This window comes from Astyanax mexicanus, chromosome 23, assembly GCF_023375975.1.
Source record: "Astyanax mexicanus isolate ESR-SI-001 chromosome 23, AstMex3_surface, whole genome shotgun sequence".
Taxonomy (NCBI): Eukaryota; Metazoa; Chordata; class Actinopteri; order Characiformes; family Acestrorhamphidae; genus Astyanax; species Astyanax mexicanus.
The window spans coordinates 5,073,652-5,099,881 of NC_064430.1; the positions used below are offsets into that span (position 1 = coordinate 5,073,652).

Consider the following 26,230-nt stretch of genomic DNA (forward strand, 5'->3'; position numbering starts at 1 on the left):
GTGTTATAATACTATAGCCTAATAATGACTTAGTATCTAATAATCATGACTTAGTATCTCACAATTATGACAGAATCTCGATTATTACTTACTATCTCAAGTACAGTTTATCTTTTAATAATAATGACTTAGCATCTCATCATATCTCATCATAAATAAGAATCAAAATTATGACTTTGTATCTCAATTATGGCTTACTATCTCATAATAATGACTTAGTATCTCATAATTATGACTTAGAGTCTTACTTATTGCTTACTATCTCATAAGTATACCTTAACATTTCATTATAGTGACTTAGCATCTCATCATTATGACTTAATATCTCAATTATGACTTACTATCTCAATAATTATCTCAATTTTGACTATCTTATATTAATGACTTAGTATCTCAATAATTATAGCTTATTATCTCACAATTATGAATTAGAATCTTAATTATTACTTATTTTCATTGGTACAACTTAACATTTAATAATAATGACTTAGCATCTCATTGTTATGACTTAGTAACTGAATTATGACTTACTATCTCAACAATTATGACTTATGAGTTTCTCACAATTATGACTTCTGAATCTTAATTATTACTTACTATCTCATAAGTACAACTGAACGTTTATTAATAATCACTAAGCATCTCATTAGTATCTCCCAATTATGACTTAGAATCTCAATTATTACTCATTAACACAAATTAACATTTCAAATTAATGACTTAGCATCTCATCATTATCACTTAATATCTCAATTATGACTTACTATCTCAATAATAATGACTTAGATTCTCATAATTAGGACTGGAAATGAGCTTCCATAGATAAAACATTAAAATACTGTTAGATATTCTTTTTCTTTCCATTTTTAAAGAAGGTCTTGTGTCTACAGGACCTTGAAACATCAGCAGCAGGACTAAGTTTAGGTAAGAAAGGTTATCTAAGTTAAGAAAACCGAGTTATTTTTATTATAATTTTTATTTTCAGGTCTGTGAGTCTGTTTAACCTAAACCCTGAGAAACCCACCCACTTTATAACAGTGGGAGGTTTACTGTGGTGATGCTGATTTGCTGTTTTGGGGGGTTTGCTCTTATTTGCATTAGAAGCAGACTCAGCGTGTGACGTCAGACAGAACCGCATTACATCCCTTCCGGCGGAGGACTGTGAACTTCAGCAAACTTTAAATACGGCGTTGATATTTGGGAAAACAGGTAAAAAATAATAATACATAATCAACGTACTTATACACATATATATATACAGTTCAGTTCATATAAAAGACGCGTTCTGTGTTTTAAAATACTATTATTAATATAATAGACAGTAATGACAGTGTGATGACAGGGACTACATTTCTCAGCGGAGAGATACACACAGCGAGAGAGAGCCCGTGCTCACTGTGTCGCGCGGGCAGCGCGTGCAGTCAGTGATGGGAATTCCGGCTCTTTTTAGAGATCCGGTTCTTTTCGTTCGACTCACTAAAAAGAACCGAATCTTTCAGCTCCTAAGCGACTCCTTAGATGTTTTGTTGCTAAAATCTCCACTTTACTTAAACAATTGTATAAGTAATTTTTGAAAAAAAAAAAGTTTTTTTTTGCCTAAATCATCTTCTCATAAACTTTTGGTTCATTTTTTTCCTGAAAAAAAATGATAAAAAATATTTTAGGAAGGTGTCAATTTGTTTTGTAATTATAAATGTAAATGTATAATGTATTTATTTATATACTTAAAATGGAACTACACGAAGGAGTCCTACAGAAATAAATGATAAAAAATGTGCATATAAAATATATATATATAATATTTTTTATGTATATTATTTGTATAATATTTAGTAAAACCTCCTGTTAGTGTGCTCACTATGCTCTCTGTGTGTGTGTGTGTGTGTGTGTGTGTGTGTGTGTGTGTGTGAACTCCTTCCCTCTTGACCACACATCTTGACCAATCACATCTCTCATAGCAAAAAAAATATATATATATTGAATGTAAATTTTTGATGATATCTTTAATATGCTTTATTGTTGATATGATAAAATATCAATATATTTATTAATATGCTTAATATTGATAATATTAATACATAGGCTTTAATTTAAATATCCTTTTCTACATTGCAAGACCAATAAGGTACACGAAGAGTATGCAAATAGAAAGCAAACAGAGACAAAGATCCAACCTACTTACACATGTAATATAAGTAAAGTTTAATATAAAGCATACAATGTGTTGAATCACTAGGTGATTAGATCAGCTACCAAGTTCCAAGAGTTTTTTAGTGAATTCAATACAGGAAACACTAAAACTTGTAACTGTTTTACTTAACTGTTGTAACTGTTTTACTTAATCTTATTTATTCTTTTAACTTTTTTTTTATTTAAGTTCTTCTCTTAGTTCTTTATTTCATTTTTTTAAATTATTTTAACAGTTTTGTACTATTGTTTTTTTACTTATTTAGATTTTCTTTTATTATTATTACTATTATTATTTTTATTATTATTGTTGTATTTATTTTTTTAGTTCATTTATTTAATTGTATTTTTTATTGTATTATGTAAAAGTTAGTTTTAGCTTAATTTGAACAGTTTTTTTGTTGTATTAATCTTATCTTCTTTTAATCTTAATTTCTTATCAATTAACCAAAGTTTTATTATAATTCTTATTATTATTATTATTATTTCATTCTAATTGTATTTTTATTTTTATCTATTTTTATCTTTTATTTACTGTTATTTAAAATGATTAAATGTAGTTATTTTCTTTTAATTATTTTGCATGTCAATTCCTGTTTTTTTGTAAATAAAGGTTGATTGATTAATTGAATGAAGAAAGAAAAAGAATCGGTTCTAAAGCATCGGTTCACTTTAAGGAGTCGGTTCACAGAGCCGGATCTTTTTCAAACTGACTCAGTATCGCTCGCGTGCAGGGGTGGGCTATAGTGAAGGCAGGCGCTGCTGGGTCTGTTTACTACAGCAGCCGGACTAATCTCAACTCGCTTTGCTTCAAGCGCTTTTTCTCATGACTTTTTACGCAAATAAACCGGTTTAAACCCAGTTTTTTCTTCTCGATTTCGCTGGGAACTCTACCTGAACTCACTTTCTTCTGGTTTTGTGTTGAATGCGCGCATAAAAGGAGGAGCGCAGCTGAAGAGAAGAAGCTGAAGTTGCAACAAAATGTCAATTTTGCCGTTTACTCCCCCCATAGTGAAGAGACTGCTGGGCTGGAAGAAGGGAGAGCAGAACGGACAGGAGGAGAAATGGTGTGAGAAGGCTGTGAAGAGCCTGGTGAAGAAGCTGAAGAAGACAGGACAGCTGGATGAGCTGGAGAAAGCCATCACAACTCAGATAGTCAACACCAAATGCATTACTATACCACGGTAAGATCAAACAAGCTTCATCAAAGATAAACTTAAACCTAAACTTAAAGAAACATAAAAAAGCACTTAAAATGACGAGTTTCGTTGATTTTACCAAATTGAAAACCTCTGGAATATAATCAAGAGAAAGATGGATGATCACAAACCATCAAACCAAGCTGAACTGCTTGAATTTTTGCACCAGGAGTAAAGGCACAAAGTTTTCCAAAAGCAGTGTGTAAGACTGGTGGAGGAGAACATGCCAAGATGCATGAAAACTGTGATTAAAAACCAGGATTATTCCAAAAAGTATCCATTTTTTTTTCAGAGCTGTCCATTGCGCAGCCTTAGTATATATTAAAATGTTGTAATCATGTGGAAAGTATTGTTTATTTGTTTTTGAGTTTTTTTTAGCTATTGTTGAAGAGTGCAGCCTTCTTCTGTATATCAGACACCAGACTAACCCAAACCACAGTCCCCTGAAACCCTGTTTTTAACCTCTTGTTTCCATCTAGGAAACTCAAATTAGCAGTGATTATGGACCCTGGAGTTTCCTCAGTCTTCCACTGCCTCTCATTCTTTCCCCAGTTTGTGGTCCACTGTCTGATAATGTTATATAACACAGCATGACCTTAATCTCCAGAGCTTTCTAGCTACTGTGCGTTTTCTGTTTTAAAGCTGCATTATTGCTGGAAATTAGTGTGTTTTTCTGTATTTGCATCATTACCAGACTGCATTTGGCCATTTTTTTCATGAAAATATCATATCAGACTTCGTGCTGTTGCGCTTGAAGACGTTCTAATGTGTAGAGTTTGTCTGCTCGAGGTTTACACTGTAGATAATCTTGTTACGTCACCCAGCGGCTGATGCCGACGGGCTGACTGTGTGCACTGTGGCTCAGTGTGCAGCAGTGTAAACAGTGCACTGGAGCACTAGTAGTGTAGTCTGGCTTCGTCTTGTGAGCGTTTGTGTTTCTGGGGTTAAACTGAGAGGCCTACGCTGGATCAGGCTGTTCTGCTCCATGTTTTCCCTTGGCGAGTGGGTTTAAGTTCCACTGGTGTCTTCCAGCTGGGATGGTTTTAACAGTGGCTCTGGTTGCTGCTCTGCTTTTAGAAACGGAAAAGCTGTATTACTGTACAGCGAGGCTCGGCCTCTCTGCCTTTTTTAAGCTTTAAAACAGTAAAAAAGTACATTTTGCCGCGGGTCAACTTTACACATGCTCCTGAGACCTTGACATTTGCCTGACTTTTTTATATTTCCTAGCTATTTGGAATTACCATGAACTAAGAAGTATAAAAACTAATATTTGTCTTTGTACAGGAAGTCATTTGTGCAAAAAAATGGGGACAGTAGTTTATTTTAACATTTAAAAAATTATCCCTACCATTTGGGATCAGAAGGACACAATTAGTGCCAAAAAGGAAGAAAATAAACTAGTTTCAAACATACAAGTGGAGGATATTTTTATCTGGCTCTATTCTGTCTATATGGGCTGTAAAAACATTTGACTGGGCTTCCCGCCTTTTGTTTTCAAACAATTAAGTGTCATATTGTCATGTTGTGACCACTAGATGGTACAGGAGTGTCTCTGTATGAGGCCAAAGGGTCAATGGTTCAGAGAAGGAGAAATGTAAAGTCCTCATATGAGGACACTGGGTCTTAAGAGGATATAAAAGGAAACTCCTATTAAACTCCTACTGAGCCGTTACTATGTTTCTTTAAGCTTGTTTTGTGTGTTGATTTTTCCATTTATCAATACTTTCCATGTTTACACAACATCTGGACATTTAAATGCCTTTTAAATCTCATGTTCAGCTGTTTTTCTGTTGTTTCTAGAGATGGAGGACATGGCAGAAATAATCGTTGAGTAATTGACTAATCGAAAACATTATCATCAGATTAGTCAACTACCAAAATAATCATTAATTTCAGCCCTATTGTAGAACCAGTTTTGTTAGAAGTAATATGTAAAATGAGCTCTATATACAAAGGGGGAACCCTTGAATTGAAATATTTATATTTGAATTGGTCAAGGCAACATTATTCCTTATGTCTTCCTTTATAGTCTGAATGACATCAGTATTTATTTACAGTTTAGGAAAAATATGATCGGGATCATACTCCAGGTTCAAATCCCGGCCATGCAGCTTGCCATCAGCTGCCGGAGCCCTGAAAGACCTCAATTGGCCTTGCTCTCTCTTGGTGGGCGGATGGCGCTCTTTCCCCTCATCACTCATAGTGAGCTGTGAGCTGATGTATCAGAAACGAGTCGCTGCACTTAGACTCCGAGAGTTAACGCTGTGGTGCTACTCGGAAATGCTGCATCAGCAGCAGTTCAAAAAGAGGCGGAGTCTGACTTCACATGTACTGAAGGAGGCATGTGCTAGTCTTTACCCTCCATGTGTTGTGGAATCACTAGTGATGGGGGATTTAAATTGGAAAAAAATAATAAAAAACAATTACTGAATGAGAAAGTGTGTCCAAGTGCTTTAACTTTACTTTGAAATATGCTCTGAGAGAGGGTGCTTTTCCTGGTGGGGGCGCTGAATTCAGCACAACACCGGAATTCCCCTGTAACCCAAACTTCACGCTATACAGGTGTTATAACCAGAAGGATTCACACTCTGCCTTTATATAGAAGGCTCTGCTTGTGTTCTTAGACTGAGTGAACCTGTGGTGGTGGAAAGTGTGTTGCGCTCCAGAGCTAAACAGCTGTGGTTTTGCCTGCAGATCTGTTGTTGCTGTTGTTTCTAAATAGCAGATAGACGAGTGAAATCAGGGCCCGGAGCCAGGGATCAGTCTTACTCACTCTGGAGCAGGCCTGTGGCTTTGTGGTCTAACCCACTGCTGCCCTTCTGGTGTAGCGGTGTTAGGACTCAGTCTGCACCACTGCAAACACTCCTGCTGTTGGGAAACAGTAGATACAGAATAGCCAAATTTGTACCTGTGTTTACACCCATGCTGCTGTTTAGGTATTTCAAAACATTATCCGTTCTTTTTCTTTTTCTATTGTTTACAGTAGAATGATGATAGCCAACCTCAACAAAGTTTCAAAACACTGGTTGGTTTTGGAACAATCACAGGACGTTGAGGCTAGCTATCGTCCCACGTTAAACAATAGAACCAAAAAATAATGCTATTGAATGCTAACTTTAACTGAATAACCCTTTTTTCTAAACAGAATAAAAATAATCTCAGGGGGAATTTGTTACCCTGCGTGCAAAAGTAGATGGGTTGGGCACAATACCTAGAAAGGCAACTTTGCAAATTGACAACATTCTACAAACCAATCAGTGGAAAGAATATACAGACGCCTCCCACATAGGTAGTGATCACAAGATTCAGTAAAGTTAAACCGCAGTGTGAAACCAAAACTAAATTGACCAAATGTGCAGTATACAACACAAAATACAACCATAGTTCAGACTCTGGGCTGGACTTCGAGGTGAAAGCATTATTGCTCTAGACGTCAGCATGTGTGTAGTTTTCCCTCAGGGTTGTTTGCGTTTCCTGAATCAGCACAGTGTTCAGTCCGGTCCTCTGTTCATATCCAATCTGTGGACGGGCAGACGGCAGCCTCTCTGCGGTTCGGAGGCGTTAGATTCCTCACACCTGCTTCCCTCTTTTCACACCAGCTTTCTGAGAGAGCCAGGCTGCAGGTCACTGCTGGCTTCCAGAAACCAGACCAGCCTCTATGTGCTGGATATGCTGGAATACTTAATAAAATATATAATAATATATATATATATTCACCATATCTTCCAGCCATGGCCTGGGCCAAACAAGGCTGGTGTAAGGTAGAGTAATGCAGAGCAAGTGATGTAGCTTAATTTAGAGTGAGAAAGAGTAATGTAGAGTGAGATAGAGTACTAAGGTGTGAGACAGAGGGAGATATAGGGAGGCAGTGTAATGTAGAGTAAGGTAGGGTAATGTAAAATGAGACAGAGTATTACAGTGCGAGACAGAGGGAGATAAAGGGAGGCAGAGTAAGGGAGGGTAATGTAGAATAAGGTAGGGTAATGTAGAGTGAGGTAGGATAATGTAAAGTAAGGCAGGGTAATGTAGAGTGAGGTAGTGTAATGTAGAGTAAGGTAGAGTAATATAGAGTGAAGAAGAGCAGGGCAATGTAGACTGAGGTAGAGTGAGGCAGAGCCAGAAAGTAATGTAGAGTGAGATAATGTATTGTAGTAGAGGAAGAGGAAGTGAGGAAGAGTGTGGGGTAATGTAGAGTGAGGCAGGGTAATGTATAGTGAGGTAGGGTAATGTAGAGTGAGGCAGGGTAATGTAGAGTGAGGTAGAGTAATGTAGTGTGAGGCAGGGTAAAGTAGAGTAATGTAGAGTGAGGTAGAGTAATGTAGAGTAATGTAGTGTGAGGCAGGGTAATTTAGAGTAATGTAGAGTAATGTAGAGTGAGGTAGAGTAATGTAGGGTAATGTAGAGTGAGGTAGAGTAATGTAGTGTGAGGCAGGGTAGTGTAGAGTAATGTAGAGTGAGGTAGAGTAATGTAGAGTAATGTAGAGTGAGGTAGAGTAATGTAGAGTTATGTATAGTGAGGTAGGGTAATGTAGAGTGAGGCAGGGTAATGTAGAGTGAGGTAGAGTAATGTAGTGTGAGGCAGGGTAATGTAGAGTAATGTAGAGTGAGGTAGAGTAATGTAGAGTGAGGTAGAGCCAGAAAGTAATGAAGAGTGAGATAATGTATTGTAGTGGAGGAAGAGGAAGTGAGGAAGAGTGAGGCAGGGTAATGTAAAGTAAGGCAGGATAATGTAGAGTAAGGTAGAGTAATGTAACGTGAAAAAGAGCGAGGTAGAGTGAGCTAGGGTAATGTAGAGTGAGGTAGAGTAATGTAGAGTGAGGTAGAGCCAGAAAGTAATGAAGAGTGAGATAATGTATTGTAGCGGAGGAAGAGGAAGTGAGGAAGAGTGAGGTAGGGTATTGTAGTGTGAGACAGAATAAGGAAGAGCAAAGCAGAATTATGTAGAGTAAGGTAGAGTAATATAGAGTAAGGAAGAGCGAGATAGCACAGTGTAAGGTAAAGTGAGGTAGAATGAGGTAATTCAACAGCTCACATCAAACTACTTCTTATCCTGGGAAAAAATATAGTTCAGTCAACTTTGATAAGTTTAAATTAATTTATGATCTTAATTTATCGTGTTGTTCATCACATGATATCAGTGTCTCTATCAGCGTTATCACACCTCTTATCAGTGGGTATTCCCCCTCTTACCCCTCTGTAAACGCCGGGTCAGGTCTGTAAACCCACCCGTACTGTTTCAGCCCGCAGGCGGATTAGTTTTGGGGGCTTGGTGTTTTAAAGCTATACTCTGCACCTGTCCTCCGGACCCACTCACTTCCTGCTTGACCCAGCGCAGAGCCTGCAGTGCAGAGGATGTCTGCACAATGCATCTGTCTGTATCTGCGTTCCGAGAAGCTGATCTATCTCTAACCGCAGTCTGGGGTTGAGAACACGCCCCTCAGCAGCAGCTTCAGAAGCCTGTGAGAGATTCAGACGACTGTGCAAACAGCAAGGCTTTATCAGAGGAACCAGCACAGGACACTTCTGCTGTTTTCTGGGGGTGGGCGATATGGCCCTTACAATAATATCATGATATTTAAGAGTATTCACAATTACCATTTTTGTAGACGAAATATCGTCCAAGAAATTATTGCAATAAACAATATTATTTTCATTTTAGGACCATTGACACTATAATAATGCGATAGCAAAGCATTATCATATATTGTAATTAATCATAGTTTGGGAAATATATATATATATTTTTCTGCACCTACTGCAGTTCAAACTGTGTGTATGGAGTCGCAGTTATTGAAGCATTGGTCAGTTATTAAAGCATGACTGTATAAAAGTCTGTTCACCGTTTTATATATATATATATATATATATGAACACATGCAAATAAACATAACAGACCATATAACAATAGACAATGATCTAATAATATTGAGGTCATTTCCATTTAAAATAAGATTTTTTAGATCGACAGACCTAAAAATATAGGGAGGCCATTTTCTATTAATAATAGCTATTGTTCAATAAAAAAATTGCAGTGATTAATCACACAAAAACGTTGAATATTTTTAGTTATAGTCAAATGTGTCTTTTAATTGTATCTTTTTAAAGTTTGCACACAGATTCAAGGAAAGAAGGAACATTCAAGGAAAACTGAGGGGTGTTCACGCTCCCCCCGCTTCTGATTGCTTACACCTGGTCTGTTTTTATTAATACCCTTCAGTTTCCTTAGGTCATGGACAAGTATTGGATCTAGCTTGCTATTTCTTCTATGACACGTTTTCTTTGTTTTTGCGTTTGATTCCGAACTGTTTTTTGTTTTGCGACAACTGTTTTGTCTTGCCCTCTGTATCGTTTCGTTACTGTTGTCGACCTATTTTTGTATATTGACTGCACTTTTTGCAGTGTAGTATACATTAGCTACATTTGTTATTATTATGTGAATAGAAGGTCTTTACAAGAATAGCAAAACCAATGTGTGTGTGTGAGAGTGAGAGAGTGAGAGAGAGTTGTAAGAGAGTGAGAGTTAGTTATGAGATTTAATCCACATTTCAGAATAATTAAAACGTAATCTACCTTGTAACTCATCAAGACTTAGTATAAAATTAAATAATAATCAAATAAAATAAACAATTTCACATAAAAATAAATTAACGATACAAATGATTAGAATAAAAGTAGGGTTTTGTGTAGAATAGCAAAAGTAAACATGTAAAAAAATAGACAGATTTAAATTTTTAAAAATGAATTGTTTGAAAAATTATAATGTTAATACAATGGACAATAAGGATACAATAACGATAACCTTACTGCTGTCACTACAGAATTTTTTTGGTATATATTTTCTTCTTTTGTCCTTGAGGCCGAGTTTGTCTGCACCCTGAGGAGATGTCTGGCTTTAGGTTCTTCATCCTGAAACCCAACCCTATATGCTTTTGATAAGATCAGATTTTGTGGTTTTTAATTGATCTGTCTGGAGTTTCTGGTGTAGGCGTGGCTCATCTTCAGAGTGAAGTTGAGGCTGCAGTTGAACCTGAGAGATGAATGATGGGTATTGTTTGGAGGAGGCAGACGGTAAAGTCAGCATGTGATTGACAGCTCCAGTCGCTGGAGTGTTTGAGTGATGAGGAGATTGTGGAGTTGAGTTAATGGTCTGATTAAGGACGTGTGGTTTTACTGTTTAACCGTCAGAGAGGGAGGGAGAGCGAAAGAGACAGAGAGAGAGAGAGCAAGAGAGAGAGAGAGAGAGAGGAGAAGAGAGAGTGTAAGAGTGAGAGAGAGAGAGAGAGAAAGAGAGAGAGAGAGGGTGAAAGAGAAAGGAAGCGAGAGTGTAAGAGTGAGAGAGGGTGAAAGAGAGGAAGAGAAAGTGTAAGAGTGAGAGAGAAATAAGAGAGAGGAAGAGAGAGTGTAAGAGTGAGAGAGAGAGAGAGAGAGAGAGGGGAGAAGAGAGAGTGTAAGAGTGAGAGAGAGAGAGAAAGAGAGAGAGAGGGTGAAAGAGAAAGGAAGCGAGAGTGTAAGAGTGAGAGAGGGTGAAAGAGAGAGGAAGAGAAAGTGTAAGAGTGAGAGAGAAATAAGAGAGAGGGTAAAAGAGAGAGGAAGAGAGAGTATAAGAGTGAGAGAGAGTGAGGAGAAGAGAGAGTGTAAGAGTAAGAGAGAGGTGAGAGAGAGAGATCGAGAGACAGAGGGTGACAGAGAAAGGAAGCGAGAGTGTAAGAGTGAGAGAGAGAGAGAGAGAGAGAGAGAGAGAGAGAGAGCATGAGAAAGAAAGTGAAAGAGAGCATGAGAAAGAAAGAGAAATTGAGAGTTAGAGAGAGAATAAGAGAAAGAGAGTAGGAGAGAGAGTAAAAGAAAGTATGAGAGAGAAAGAGAGACAGTGAGTGAGAGAGAAAAGAGAGATTGAGAGTAAGAAATAGAGTGAGAGTGAGAGAAAGGGAAAGAGTAAGAGTCAGAGAGTAAGAATGAGAAAGAAAGATAGAGTGAGAAAGACAGTGAGTGAGAGTCAGAAGGTGTGAGAGTAAGAGAGAGAGACAGAGGAAGAGAGAGAGAGAGAGACTAACGCAAAGAGATCCATATTTTATCCATATTTCAAATAAATAAATAGTAATCGACCCTTTGAACGAAACAATATATCAATATTGCGAAATATTATATTGTGTTTGATTGTATTCTACAGTTTCGTGATGCATCAAATTGCATTGATACATACAGCAGTTGCTCTAGGACTCTCTAGGCCCCTCAATTTGATTTATTAAAGTTAGCACACCACATGGTGGCGCTGTAATGAAATGAATAGGTTTATTAAACCTGCTGTGAATAAATTTGGTTGTGTAATTCTATTCTATAAAACTGAAACTATTAAGGATTATTTTATTCTCTTCAGTACCACAGGTGTTGTGAAGTATTGTAGAAAATGAAGAATATGTATCACAAAATAACAGTATCATGATCGAATATTGTACCGAGAGATGCCCTCTACTGTTTAAATTTCTTACAAAGCTCTAATACTTCACTAAAGCTCAAACCCATAGTATGTCTGAAACCCACAGTACTAAACCTGCACAGTAATTCTGCACGTGGGCACAGACAAAGCTCAGCACAGCTACTCCTCGCCACAACCGCAGCGAAACCTGGCACCTGCGCTCCAGCACGTCACTGCGGTCGTACACACACTGCCTGACTTATTTCAGAAGTGAGAACTGCGCCAGTTACAGGCTAAAAATACCCGGCATGAACTTACAACGGCCTGAACGGCCTGCCACCATAACTGTTATACTATAGACCATATACTGTCCAGTGAATAACTGCGATAAACAACATTATTGTCATTTTACACCATTGGTATAATGATAATGTAATATTGTACATTATACTGCAGTTATGCCATTTTAAGAAAAATTGGAAATTGAATGTAAAGCACTTGGTTTGGTTGCACATTTCTTTTTTCCCAGGATAAGAAGTTGTTTGGTACGAGGATCACTGTGGACCTCTACCTCACTCTGACCTGCTCTTCCTCTTTTTATTAGGGCTGCAACTAATAACTGTTATAGTCATCGACTAATCTGCCAATTATTGTTTAATTAGTCACGATTGTGTTTTTTTTTCATGTATTTCTCTCTATTTGTACTTCCTGCTGGTAAGGTTCAATGCCCTACCGCTGCCCCGGCTAGTGAATTGAGACACAGCTTGGAAAAACGACCTTATAAGGAGATAGGGAGCCCAATATTGCAATTTTATGTGTAAATTTATGCTTTTTATTTATTTGTGCATTTATTTTTTATGCTTTCAATGTGGTTTGTTTTATTCTGCTACCTGGTGCCAGAGATCCTGAGGCACTGTGATGTGGAGATTTGCCTCAGTTAGTGATTGCCCTTAGTCAGCCACATTCAAAGTTTTCCTATATATATATATATATATATATATATTTTTTTTTTTTTTTTTTTCCTACATTATGAATTAATAGTGAAATCATTGAGTCTATGAAGGAACACATAAGGAATCATGTAGCAACTTAAAAGTGTTAAACAAACCAAAATACTCTTTTTTTACATTTATTATTTCTTAAAATATTTTTTTCTTAATTTATTTGAGTAGTTTTTGCCATAACATGGATTCACACATTACTCAAATAGAGATATTCACTGTATACCAATACAGATCATATTTAAAAAAAAAAGTGGAAACACATACAAAATCTGTCTTTATTAAGCTAATTACCTGTATGTGAACTGAAGACAAAATTATTTGCCTATAAATGACAATAAATAAATAAATACATCAACCGGGATGTTGAAAACATTAGGTGTTCAGTAAATATTTCTAAAGTAGCTTTTGAAGCTTAAATTGTATTGCTTTTTCTTAGCTTGTAGTGGTGTGTGCATTAAGTGGCAGCATAGCATTATTGAAAAACTATTAGACATTTAGTGAAAAATCAGTAGTAAGCCCAATCCGAACGGAATTCGTTTGTTTCGTCTGTTTTTTTTGCAATTTTAGTCTCGTCCGGATCCACATCTCTGAGTTTCGTCTTCTCGCGTTTAATAAAATACTGTAGCTATTTGTCCACTGCCACGCACCGTAATTACACTTTGCGCGTACGTTTCCATGGAGATCCATGTTAAAAACCCAACAGCGAGTGGAAATGGAGGAGCTACTGAACGCGATGTCATGTGACTGAGAAATCCTAAAAACTCACTGGTCCTCCTGTTTTTTTTTTTATGCAGGAGTTTTATCCCTGAGTTGAAGTGTAAAATACTTTTCACAGACGTCCCCCTGAGAAACTAATCCCGTCCAGATAGGGCTTTAGTGACCTGTTTTTGGACAACTAATGGGTGGCTGTGGCATCTCCAGGACTTGAACCAGTGATATCCTGATATGTGTGTGTGTGTTTGTATGTGTGTCTGTGTGTGTATATGTAGACACTCTTGTTAGTCATCCCTCTGGAATGGTGTGTGTACCCAGGGGAGGGCGTGGGCCAGTGCTTGGCTTGCGGTTGCTGCTGGGGTTGAAGGTTTAGAAAGCTCCTCGCCGCCTCCGTATCTGCCGGGATAATACACGCTCTGTACAGCAGACAACAAGCCGGCTTTGTGCTGCTCTGTCATCACGGCCGGCACCACGCGCACTACCGCTGCCACCGCTGCCTCTCGGGCTGCCGCAGACGGCCGTGCCAGAATAGCACTTCTGTGAGACTCTGGAGTGTTTCAGAAGGGCTTGTAAATGTATGCGCTGTGTGTCTGTGTGTGCATTAGATGTGAGGAGGGGCGGCTGGCGAGGGATGTTTTAAAATCTGTCTGTCTGAACTTTTCGGGAGACTTACTTTGAAGTCTGCAGCGAGACTAATCCACTTAATCGCAGAGCAGCCATTTGTTTATTTCGTTTATTCAAAGACCAATAGGCTATTTCTACCCTTTCTTTCAATTTTTTCCTGTTTTGTGACTTTGAAGTAGGGTTTTACGATATATGCGAAAAATATGATGGACAATAACTTTGATTTTAAAGTAAAATACAATAAAATACAATCCTAAATTAGTTTATAGTCATTTTTTTTCACAGCAGAAGAAAGAAGTTGTTTGGTTTGAGAATCACTGTGGACCTCTACCTCACTCTGCCTCGCTCTACCACTCTCTACCTCACTCTACCGCTCTCTAGGTCACTTTGCCTCTCTGTAATTTGCTCTACCTTGCCTTATGTAACTCTGCCTCACTCTACCTCACTCTGCCTTGCTCTACCTCTCTTTATCTCACTTTACCTTGCACTCTATCTTGCTCTGCCTCACTCCACCTCACTCTGCCTCGCTCTACCTCATGCTGCATCACTCTACCATTCTCTACAGCCATCTACCTCTCTTTACTTCACTTTACCATGCTCTAACTCACTCTATCTTGATCTGCTCAATCTACCTCACTCTGCCTTGCTCTACCTCATGCTGCCTCACTCTTCAGTTCTCTACATCACTCTACCTCTCTGTACTTTGCTCTATCTTGCCTTATGTAACTCTGCCTTGCTCTACCTCATGCTGCCTCACTCTTCAGTTCTTTACATCACTCTACCTCTCTGTACTTTGCTCTACCTTGCCCTATGTATGTAACTCTACCTTGCTCTACCTCATGCTGTCTAGCTCTACTGCTCTCTACATCACTCTGCCTCTGTGTACTGCACTCTACCTTCCCCTATGTAATTCACTGCCTCACTGTAACCTCACTCTGCCTCACTCTACCTCATGCTGCCTCACTCTACCGCTCTCTACATCACTTTACCTTTTTGTACTTCGCTCCACATTGCCCTATGTACTGTAACTCTGCCTCGCTCTACCTCATGCTGTCTAACTCTAACACTCTCTACATCACTCTGCCTCTGTGTACTGCACTCTACCTTCCCCTATGTAATTCTGCCTGACTTTACCTCACTCTGCCTCACTCTACCTCACTCTGCCTCACTCTACCTCACACTGCCTTGCTCGACCTTTCTTTACCTCACTCTACCTCTCTTTACCTCACTTTACCTTGTCCTATAAAACTCTTCCTCACTCTACCTCACTCAGCCTTGATCTACCTCACTCTGTCTTGCTCTGCCTCAATGTACCTCACTTTACCTCAATCTAATTCTGTGTAATTGTGTGTTTTGAATTTTTAAAACTCATATCAAGATAACGATAAAAACAATAACAATTTATTTAGCCCGACTTTGAAGATATAATCTGTATTGAATTCAGTGCAGTGCAGTTTTAGAATGGAGCAACAGCAGATATGTCATTAGTTAATAGCTATAGTAATTATCTGGGTAATAAATCAGGTTAAACTGCACCTGAACAGCTGTTTATCTTAAACTCAAGTCGGATCATGTTTTTAGCAAAAACAAACAGCTCTGCAGTTTGTTTGGGGGTGGACCAAGATCACCTTCTCTCGATGCATTTACTGTTTGAACACCAAGGGTGCAAAAAACTTTTTAAATAGCAGAAGTGTGAAAATATGCCAGAGGGAAAACACATTGACTTGCTTTCATATCTACAGGGGTTGGACAATGAAACTGAAACACCTGTCATTTTAGTGTGGGAGGTTTCATAGCTAAATTGGAGCAGCCTGGTGATCAATCTTCATTAATTGCACATTGCACCAGTAAGAGCAGAGTGTGAAGGTTCAATTAGCAGGGTAAGAGCACAGTTCTGCTCAAAATATTGCAATGCACACAACATTATGGGCGACATACCAGAGTTCAAAAGAGGACAAATTGTGGTGCACGTCTTGCTGGAGCATCTGTGACCAAGACAGCAAGTCTTTGTGATGTATCAAGAGCCACGATATCCAGGGTAATGTCAGCATACCACAAAGAAGCACCAACCACATCCAACAGGATTAACTGTGGACTCTGTAAGAGGAAGCTGTCTGAAAGGGATGTTCGGGTGCTAACCCGGATTGTATCCAAAAAACATCAAACCACGGCTGATCAAATCACGCGGAATTCAGTGTGCACCTCAACTCTCCTGTTTCCACCAGAACTGTCCGTCACCACAATAAATTATTGTGGTCTAAAACCAAACCTTTAGAACCAAAATAGCAGGTGTGAAAACTGAAAATTCCCATTTAAAGCTAGGTTTAGAGTGTTGTAGACCCGTATCTCAACATCTGTTGCCAGAAAATGTTGTCTAATTGCGTTGCCTAATTGTGCAATGAGCTTTTTTTCATTTGTGATCTTTATCCAGAATCTTTTCTTTTCTGTTGGAGATCAGCTAATAGATCAACAGTTCCCAAATTTACACTGGCCTCAGGCCTGTAGAGTGAGTCTGTCTGTCTTTTTTTGGAGTTTATTCTGCTCTACTCTGCACCCCTGCTGAGATTGGGCCCGTAGCCACCGCCAGCCGGCCAGTGATATCACCTATGGATCAGACTGCAGCTCGTTTCTGTTTACACAAGGAGGGCCCTAATGGCTTTAGCAGAGGGGGAGAAACCCAACCCAGTGCAGATTTGTGAAAATTGTGAGCTGCTTCACTTATTCCGGACATGTCTCTCACTATTGCAAGAGTACGTGTACATTCAGTTCTGAGTGACTGGATAAAATACATATATAAAATTACCCTGCATTACTGGGTGTCCAAATATTTTTGTCCATATGGTGTATGTCCTCTAGACTTGTTACCACTTTTATCAAGCTTTTTAAATGTAGTCTTCCTTTCTCAGTCTATAGTGTGAGGTAGAGTGAGTCAGGGTGAGGTAGAGTGAGGTCAGAATTAAGTAGAGTGAGGGACAGCGAGATAGAATGAGGTGGAGCCAGGCAGAATGAGGCATAGTGAGGTATAGTGATACAGACTGAGGCGGAGAGAGGCTATAGTGAGGTATAGTGAGGTGGAGACAGATAGTATGAGGCATAGTGAGGTATAGTGAGACAGCGTGAGGTGGAGTAAGGCAGAATGAGGTAGGGTGGGCTACAGTGAGGATGAGCCAGGTAGAATGAGGCATAGTGAGGTAAAGTGAGGTTTAGTGAGACAGAGTGATGCTAGAGTTAAGTAGAGTGAGGTATAGTGAGACAGACTGAGGTGGAGAGAGGCTAGAGTGAGATAGAGCAAGGCATAGCGAGATAGAGTGAGGTGTAGCCAGATAGAAAAAGGCATAGTGAGGCAGTGTGAGGTGGAGCAGGCTAGAGTGAGGTAGAGTGAGGTGGAATTCAAGTAGAATGAGACAGAGTGAGATGGAGTAAGGCAGAGTGAGGTATAGTGGGCTAGAGTGAGGTAGAGTGGGGTAGGACAGGTAGGACAAGCCAGTTAGAGTGGGGTAAAGTGAGGGAGAGCGATATATATAGAGCAAGGTAGAATGAGGTTTGGTGTGGCAGAGGGTGAGGTAGGCCTGGCTAGAGTGAGGTAGAGTGAGTTAGACTGAGAAAGACTAACCAGACAGAGAAAGACAGAGTGATGGCAAAGTGAGTAAAAATGAGTCTGAGTGAGAAAGAGTGAGGTGGAGTAAGGTAGAGTGAGGCAGAGTGAGAAAGATCCAGGTAGAGTCTTGTAAAGTGAGGCAGAACGATGTAGACCAAGGTAGAGTAAGGTATGGTGAGACAGACTGAGGTGGAGAGAGGCTAGAGTGAGATAGAGCAAAGCGTAGCGAGATAGTGTGAGGTGTAGCCAGATAGAAAAAGGCATAGTGAGGCAGTGTGTGGTGGAGCCAAGTAGAATGAGGCATAGTGAGGTAGTGAGATATAGTGAGACAGAGTGAGATGGAGTAAGGCAGAGTGAGGTATAGTGGGCTAGAGTGAGGTAGAGTGGGGTACAGGAAGGACAAGTCAGTTAGAGTGGGGTAAAGTGAGGGAGAGCGATGTAGAGCAAGGTAGAGTGAGGTTTGGTGTGGCAGAGAGTGAGGTAGAGTCAGCTAGAGTGAGGTACAATAAGTCAGAATGAGTCAGATTGAGGACGAGCTAGACAAAGAGAGGCAGAGTGATGGTAGAGTGAGTAAAAATGAGTCTGAGTGAGAAAGAGTGAGGTAGAGTAGGCTAGAGTGGGGTAGTCTGACTGAGGCAGAGCGAGGTGGAGTGAGGTAGAGTGAGGCAAAGCGAGAACGATCCAGGTAGAGTCATGTAAAATGAGGCAGATTGATGTAGACCAAGGTAGAGTGAGGTATAGTGAGGCAGAGAGTTGTGGAGTAAGACAGAGTGAGGTAGAGTCAGCTAGAGGGAGGTACAATAAGTCAGAATGAGTCAGATTGAGGACGAGCTAGACAGAGAGAGGCAGAGTGATGGTAGAATGAAAATAAATCAGAGTCAGAGTGAGGTAAAGCAGGATAAAGTGAGGTAGAGTTAGGCAGAGCGTGGTGGAGTGTGAGGTAGAAATGAGGTATAGTGAGAAACAGTGAGTAGAGTGAGGTAGAGGTCCACAGTGAATGCAAACACCAAACTACTTCTTATACTGAGAAAAATAGTGCAGCTGAAACTACGTTAAAAAAATGTAAAAAAAAAACTTTTTAGGAGATTAAACTAATTTGAAAACAATTTAAACTTAATTGATCATAATTGATCATTAATATCAATATTTTCAACAGAATTATTACCACACATCACGTTTTATTGTGGAGAAATTCCTCCTGAAATAGATGATGGACCTGCTGTTGACCGTGGCCTGCATGCTGTCACACTGCTGTCTGGCTTTAGGGCTGGGGGAGGGGTATTTAGTGATTGTGAAGTAGTATTTTGAGGGGTATTTTGGGGGGCTGGAGGGGTCAGAGGAGGGGTGAAGTCTGGTCTGTCAGCCCCTCTGCTTTTGTCCTCCCCCAACTCAAACAGTCTGCTTCTGTGCATCACATTTGCATACAGCCGAGTTCAGCAAGTTCACGTCTTCTCAAACTTCCAGAGCTTTCCCTTCCTAAGAGCCTGCAGTGCTTTTCTCATATACACTGTAATAGAAACTAAATTAAATCAATAATTCTAAAAGAAGATTTTTTTAAATGCGTTTTTCTTGAGATGGTTAGTAAATACAATTATAAAGAAGTAATAGTATGTGTTGCTAGTTTTTAAATCAGTACTGATACCTGAACTTAGTATATCAGATGATACTGGATGTCTGTTCATGTCTAGTTATGTATGGGCCCTATACCCAGTCTGTTTAATAAGGTCAAAGTCTGTGTTTATATATTAGTGCAGGGCAGTTAATCGAATCACAGTTTTAATGCAATTTTTAAAATGGAATAATCAAGATACATATAAATATAGAAGCTGCCAGAGGAAATATCAGTTGCTATTTGTTAAAAACCTGTCAGTTATGCAAAGCCTGTTATGTTTTGCAAAGTGTTTTATATATTAAATGTGCTGTAGGCTTGAATAAAATATATAGAAACTATATTTTTATCTCCTCGCAGTTGAAGCTGTAATATTTAGCATTGCAATGAATGTTTTTTTTCCAACCAGAATTTAAAAATCTTATTGCAGATTTTTTTTTTTTTGCCACCTTTTCGCCTTTGCCTGCATTCATTTAGTCTTACTGTGTTTTGTCTTTATTTTTAAAGACAATATCATTACAAAACTAATATGTAAAAGTATTTACCAACAACAAGCAATGTAGTTTAGGTAATTTCCCAAACACTTATCAAGCTACACAACTTTTTGAATGGACATTTCATATAAAAAATTATTTAATGTCTTAGTTACAAATTATCCTGGCTTCTCACTTTTGTGGTTAATCAATAAATATGCCTTGTTTTGCAGTTTTCTAACAAATCATTTTGGTTACCAAACATTTAGTGCATCCCTAGTAATATGTACTTAAAGCAACAGTCTGTAAGTTTTGGGGATGTAGGGATTTGGGGACCTCTTTGGTGAAAATGTGTAATTGCAAAGAACATGTGGAAGAATACTTTTAAAGTAACAAAAATGTGTGCGAAATTCTGTGTTTTTATTCAATTGTTTAATTAATTTGGTTCATTTATGAAATATTTGTTTTAAATAAAGAGAGCAATTATATCCCACAAACCTACCAGACAACGTTTTAGTGGTTTTTAGAATGCTCTGAAGACAGAACATTTTGTGATTCCTTTTAAAACTCAGGAATACTGTTACTTTCAGTTTAACCCTCCTGCTATCCTTAAATTCCTTAAATTTACTAACATTTCTATTCTCTGGTTTAAAACATTTTATTTTTTACTTATTGTCTTTATCAAATTAAGAAAAGACCATAAATATGATATATAATCACAAAACTAGTCTCAACCAATTTTTTCTCAAACTTTAAACAGGATAAAAGGAGGGTTAAGATTAAGAAATGTTACGTACTGATGCTTTAATGCAGTACAGATTTGTGACTCAGACTTAAACAGAAAGGTTTCCCAAGACACTCACATTCACAGTATCTGCGGATTCTCTGTTCTCTGAGCTCAACAGATTAAATCTGCTCGCCAGATCCTTGTGAAATCATGTCTTTCACCCCCACTCCTCGGTTCTTCACCCCCCTCAAACCCCCACCCGTCTCTCCAGTCCAGTGACAGCAGGCGAGCTGAGGGGTGGGGGACGGTGGGAGAGTTAGTGGGACAGATCTTCCTTCTGGACATGAGTATTTTTGTATAGTGTGTAAATGGGTCCCATAATTCTGTTCACCTTATTTCCTCCCAGAGTAAAATCAATAATCAGTCAGTATTCCTTTCTCTGATTTCTCCACTTCTGCTCTCTGTACTAAACCATAGATCTGAGTACGGGTGGGCGATATGGCCCTAAAATAATATCGCGATATTTCACGGTATTTTCATGATAACGATACTCTTGGCGATATGACAAAACATGAAAATTAAATGAAAATTAAACTTTATTACTATATATGATATGATATTGCACATCCCTTACTGGGATATAAAAAAAAAGAAAATTAGATACTGTATGTAACAGAAAGTCAATGATCCAGAATGTCATGATACTACTAATAATGTACTCCAAATATCTCCATATATCCAGGATTAAAGTAAAATAAATGATACTGGACAGATATAATCTGTCTCTAGTAGATACTGTATATAATGGGAAATGAGAACAGTGTGATTTTTTTTGCTAAAAACAGCAATGATGTGATAATTAGGGGTGGCACGTTATTTCAGGGTTTAATATCCTTCACGATATTCAAAAATGTTGGTGAAATTATTGGGAAAAGAAATAAGAGACCATGTATAAATGATGAGTTTCTTTGATTTTACCAAATTGAAAACCTCTGGAAAATAATCAAGAGGAAGATGGATGACCACAAGCCTTCAAATCAAGCTGCTTGAACTGCTTGAATCTTTGCACCAGGAGTGGTGGCATAAAGTTATCCAAAAGCAGTGTGTAAGACTGGTGGAGGAGAATGTGATGCCAAGATGCATGAAAACTGTGATTAAAAACCAGGGTTATTCCACCAAATTTTGATTTCTGGACTCTTTAACACTAATTTATGAAGATGAACTTGTTTTTTCTGCATTATTTGAGGTCTGAAAGCTCTGCATCTTTTTTTTCTTTGTTATTTCAGCCATTTCTCATTTTCTGCAAATAAATGCTGTAAATATGACATTTTTATTTGGAATTTGGGAGAAATGTTGTCTGTAGTTTATGTAATTTTACTCAAACATAAACCTATAAATAGCAAAATCAGAGAAACAGATTCAGAAACTGAAGTGCAGAGCTGTATATTGTATTTCTGTTTCTGTCGCTCGCTGTCTGTCAGTCAGGAATAAGGTATGAGTGCCCTGGATTCCTGAAAGGCTTTGGGAGCATTGCTGAACCACGATGAACTCTATCCAGCTCCGTAAATTCTCTCTCTCTCTCTCTCTCTCTCTCTCTCTCTCTCTCTCTCTCTCTCTCTCGCTATTTTTCACTCTCTTGGGGTATGTGGGGTAGGAGCGTGTCATGAGTGCCACTGATGCATATCTAAAATGCATAATGCAGCAGTCATGCATAATTCATGTGTGGAGTGGCAGGAGCAGGACTTCAGGGGATGGGAGTGTGTGTGTAGACGTTCCTGAGGAGTTACGGTTCACAGTGTAGCAAAAAAAAAAAAAAAAAAAACATCACAGAGGTTGGACAATGAAAATAAAACACCTGCTTTTAGACCACAATAATTAATTGTCCTGACGGACAGTTCTGGTGGAAACAGGAGAGTTGAGGTGCACATTGAATTCTGCGTGATTTGATCAGCCGTGTTTTTTTTTGTTTGTTTTTTTGGATACAATCCGAGTTAGCACCCGAACATCCCTTTCAGACAGCTTCCTCTTACAGCGTCCACAGTTAATCCTGTTGGATGTGGTTGGTCCTTCTTGGTGGTATGCTGCCATTACCCTGGATACCGTGGCTCTTGATGCATCACAAAGACTTGCTGTCTTGGTCACAGATGCTCCAGCAAGACGTGCACCAACAATTTGTCCTCTTTTGAACTCTGGTATGTCGCCCATAATGTTGTGTGCATTGGAATATTTAGAGCAGAACTGTGCTCTTACCCTGCTAATTGAACCTTCACACTCTGCTCTTACTGGTGCAATACACCAGACTGCTCCAATTTAACCATGAAACCTTCCACACTAAAATTACAGGTGTCAAATGTTCATTGTCCAACCCCTGTAGATGTCCTATATATTTATATTAGTAAAAATGTCTAATGGATTTTACAAATGAAGCTTTTAGATCGAGCCTACAACAGGGTTCCTCAACCAATGTGCCAGTGGGCCAATCAGTGGGCCATGAAGCACCCTCTAGTGGTCCACAGATCATCTCTAGGAGATGTTAGAAGCCTGTAGTCCACTGTGCTGACTGCTCTCAATCTACTGTCAACACAAGGGTCTGCGTTAGTTTACAGGATGTTTACAGATGATGAATTTTCTGTGTATCATGTGAAGAAGCCTAAGCTTCTTAATTAAGATCTAAAGTATCTACAGTGTTCAAACTATAAACAAATTATAAAAAATAATATCTATATATTATACACATATTTCTGACTCTCTCTCTCTCTCTGTGTTCTTGCTCTTCTTTGCCTTTTTCTTAGTTCTCTTTTTCTTTCTGTTTTTTCATTCTTTCATTTCAATTAAAAAATGGTTTATTAGCATGAAAAGATAGATAGATAGAAATTCTGAAAGAATATACACATTTATTTTGCTAAAGCTGTGTTCAAAATCTTTCTCTTTCTATTCTCAGTCTTTCTCTCTGTTCTCACTTTCGCTCTTCTCTTTCTATTCTCTCTAGCTCTTTTTGCTTCTTTTGCTCAATCTCTCTGCTCTATCTCTCTCTCGCTCTCTTCCGCTCTTTCTCTCTCATGTTTTTCTGCCTCTCTTGTTTTTCTAATTTTATTTCTTATCTCTTTCTGTTCACTTTGTTTTCGCTCATTTCTCTCTCTTTTTTCTGTCCTTTCTCTCTCTATCTCTCTGAATTCATTTTCTGTCCATTTCATTTGAGTTTTCTCCTCCTACTTATTTTTTTTTTCATTTTTTGCTACTCTCTCTTGTCTTACTAATTTTGTTTTTCATCTCTTTCTATCTCTTTCTATCTCTTTTTCTATCTCTTTTTTGCTATTTTCTTTGTGTGTTCTCTTGTTCTCTTTTTTTATTCTGACTCTTCTTTACCACATTTTCTCGTTTCTATTTCTCTCGATTCTCTCTGTTCTTATGTTTTTCCTTCTCTTTACTTCCTTCTGCTACTCTCTCTCTCTCTCTCTCTCTCTCTCTCTCTCTACATTAACCTTAATTTGCGCTGTAGCTGGTGTAGAGCGGTGGAGTGTAAACCAGAGGAAATGACAGTGAGTTTACATGCGCCGGCTTGCCCTTCCTCCTGCAGCTCCACCACTGATTCAGAGTGTGTGTGTGTGTGTGTGTTAGGGTGAATTAGGGCTGCTGCTGCTGTGTGTTTTATTTTAAAACCAGGCCACGGCTGAATAAACCAATATCTGTATTACATAATTCATCTCTAATGGAGCTTTTTATTCTGTACATTTACTGTAGGAATTTCTCTCTCTCTCTCTCTCTCTCTCTCTCTCTGTCTCATTCTCTCTCTCTCTCTCTGTCTCATTCTCTCTTGCTCTCTCTCTCTGTTTCTCACTCCCTCTCTTTCTCTCTCACTTTCTCTTTTTACACACACAGATACTCTCTCTCTTTCTCTCTGTCTGTCTCTCTCCCTCTCTTTCTCTCACTTTCTCTTTTTACACACATACTCATACACTCTTTCTCTCTCGGTCTCTCTCTCTCTCTCTGTCTGTCTCTCTCCCTCTCATTGTCTCTCACTTTCTCTTTTTAAACACACATACATTCTCTCTCTCTTTTTCTCTCGGTCTCTCTCTCTCTGTCTGTCTCTCTCCCTCTCTTTCTCTCACTTTCTCTTTTTACACACACATACTCATACACTCTTTCTCTCTTGGTCTCTCTCTCTCTTTCTCTCTCTCTCTCTCTGTCTATGGGGCATCTGGTTTTCTGGTTTCTTCATTGTGTGTTTTTTGAGGCAGGACTGGCAGTGCAGTGAAAGCTCCGCTATGAAAAATTTAAAGCACATTTCTGTACTCAGAGCTCTGTAGCAGCAGCTGGCGGGGGTTCAGGTCCTGGTGACGGTCTCAGCGTCTAGGCTGTCCTGTCTCAGTCCTGCTCCTGCAGATGGTCCTGAGTAGTGTTTGGGTGATGTGTTATGATGACGTGATATTTTTGCCATTGTAGATAATTTCACGGTAAATACATTATAAGCATCATCAGGAAGTTGATTAAAACTGATAATAACTGATGAATAAACTGTAAGTACTGTGAATGTGTTGGACACATCTCTTAATTCATAACTCTGTCTAAAGAATGGATGATATATTGATTGGCTGCCGGTTTAGTTTAATAGAATATCAGCCAAGTTCACACTACTTGATTTTAGCCTGTTTTACAATCAGCAAATGAAACTTTGATTTTGCTCAGTTGCTCCATATAAACCTTTTCATTTTGGACTCACTTTAAGTGGGTATTCTCCTCTTTAGAGATTCTCTGGTACGACATTGCTACTCTTGTGTGCATTTAGTTCTCACTGGTTCTTGTAACAAAACTAGCTGTGGTATCATACTGATATCGTACTTTACATTAGTAAAAATTAAAAATCAATATGAAATCTTATAATAATATTTTGAATAACTACATTGGAGTCGCGGCCTAAAGAGTTTTTAGAGTAATCTTTGTGTCTGTTTAGACAAATCTCACAATAAACACGATAATAACACTATTAACATTAATAAGACTATTCTGATGACTTCCCAATAACAAAAACAGGTGTATTACTATATATACTTTATACAGCTCTGGAAAAAAATAAGAGACCACTTAAAAATGATGAGTCTCTTTGCTTTTACCAAACTGAAAACCTCTGGAATATAATCAAGAGGAAGATGGATGGATTTTTGCACCAGGAGTAAAGGCATAAAGTTTTCCAAAAGCAGTGTGTAAGACTGGTGGAGGAGAACATGATGCCAAGATGCATGAAAACTGTGATTAAAAAACAAAATTATTCCACCAAATATATGTATATAAAAACTTGTTTTCTTTGCATTATTTAAGGTCTGAAAGCTTTGGATCTTTTTTATTATTTCAGCCATTTCTCAGTTTCTGCAAATAAATAAATGCTCTAAAAACAATATTTTTATTTGTAATTTAGGAGAAATGTTGTCTATAGTTTATAGAATAAAACAATAATGTTAATTTTACTCAAACATAAACCTATAAATAGCAAAATCAGAGAAACTGATTCAGAAACTGAAGTGCTCTCTTTTTTTTCCAGAGCTGTATATATATATATATATATATATATATATATATATATATAGTGTACAGTGTGGTGTGTGCTTGTGTGCTGGTGGGTGAGGGGGGTGCCTGTTGGTGGTCTCCTAAGCCTGTGTAAGATGGTGTTAGCATGGCTGAGTGGAC

At 38.4% G+C, this 26,230-nt stretch overlaps 1 protein-coding gene across 1 annotated transcript in view; it reads left to right on the top strand.

Annotated features, from left to right (window-relative positions):
* Positions 1-2,921: 2,921 nt before the first annotated feature.
* smad3a (SMAD family member 3a) overlaps positions 2,922-26,230 on the top strand; it is a 50,580-nt gene continuing 27,271 nt past the window's right edge. The window contains exon 1 of the mRNA XM_022665238.2: positions 2,922-3,371. Coding sequence (XP_022520959.2) covers positions 3,169-3,371 — 203 coding nt within the window. The 5' untranslated portion in view covers positions 2,922-3,168. The remainder of the gene's footprint in view (positions 3,372-26,230) is intronic.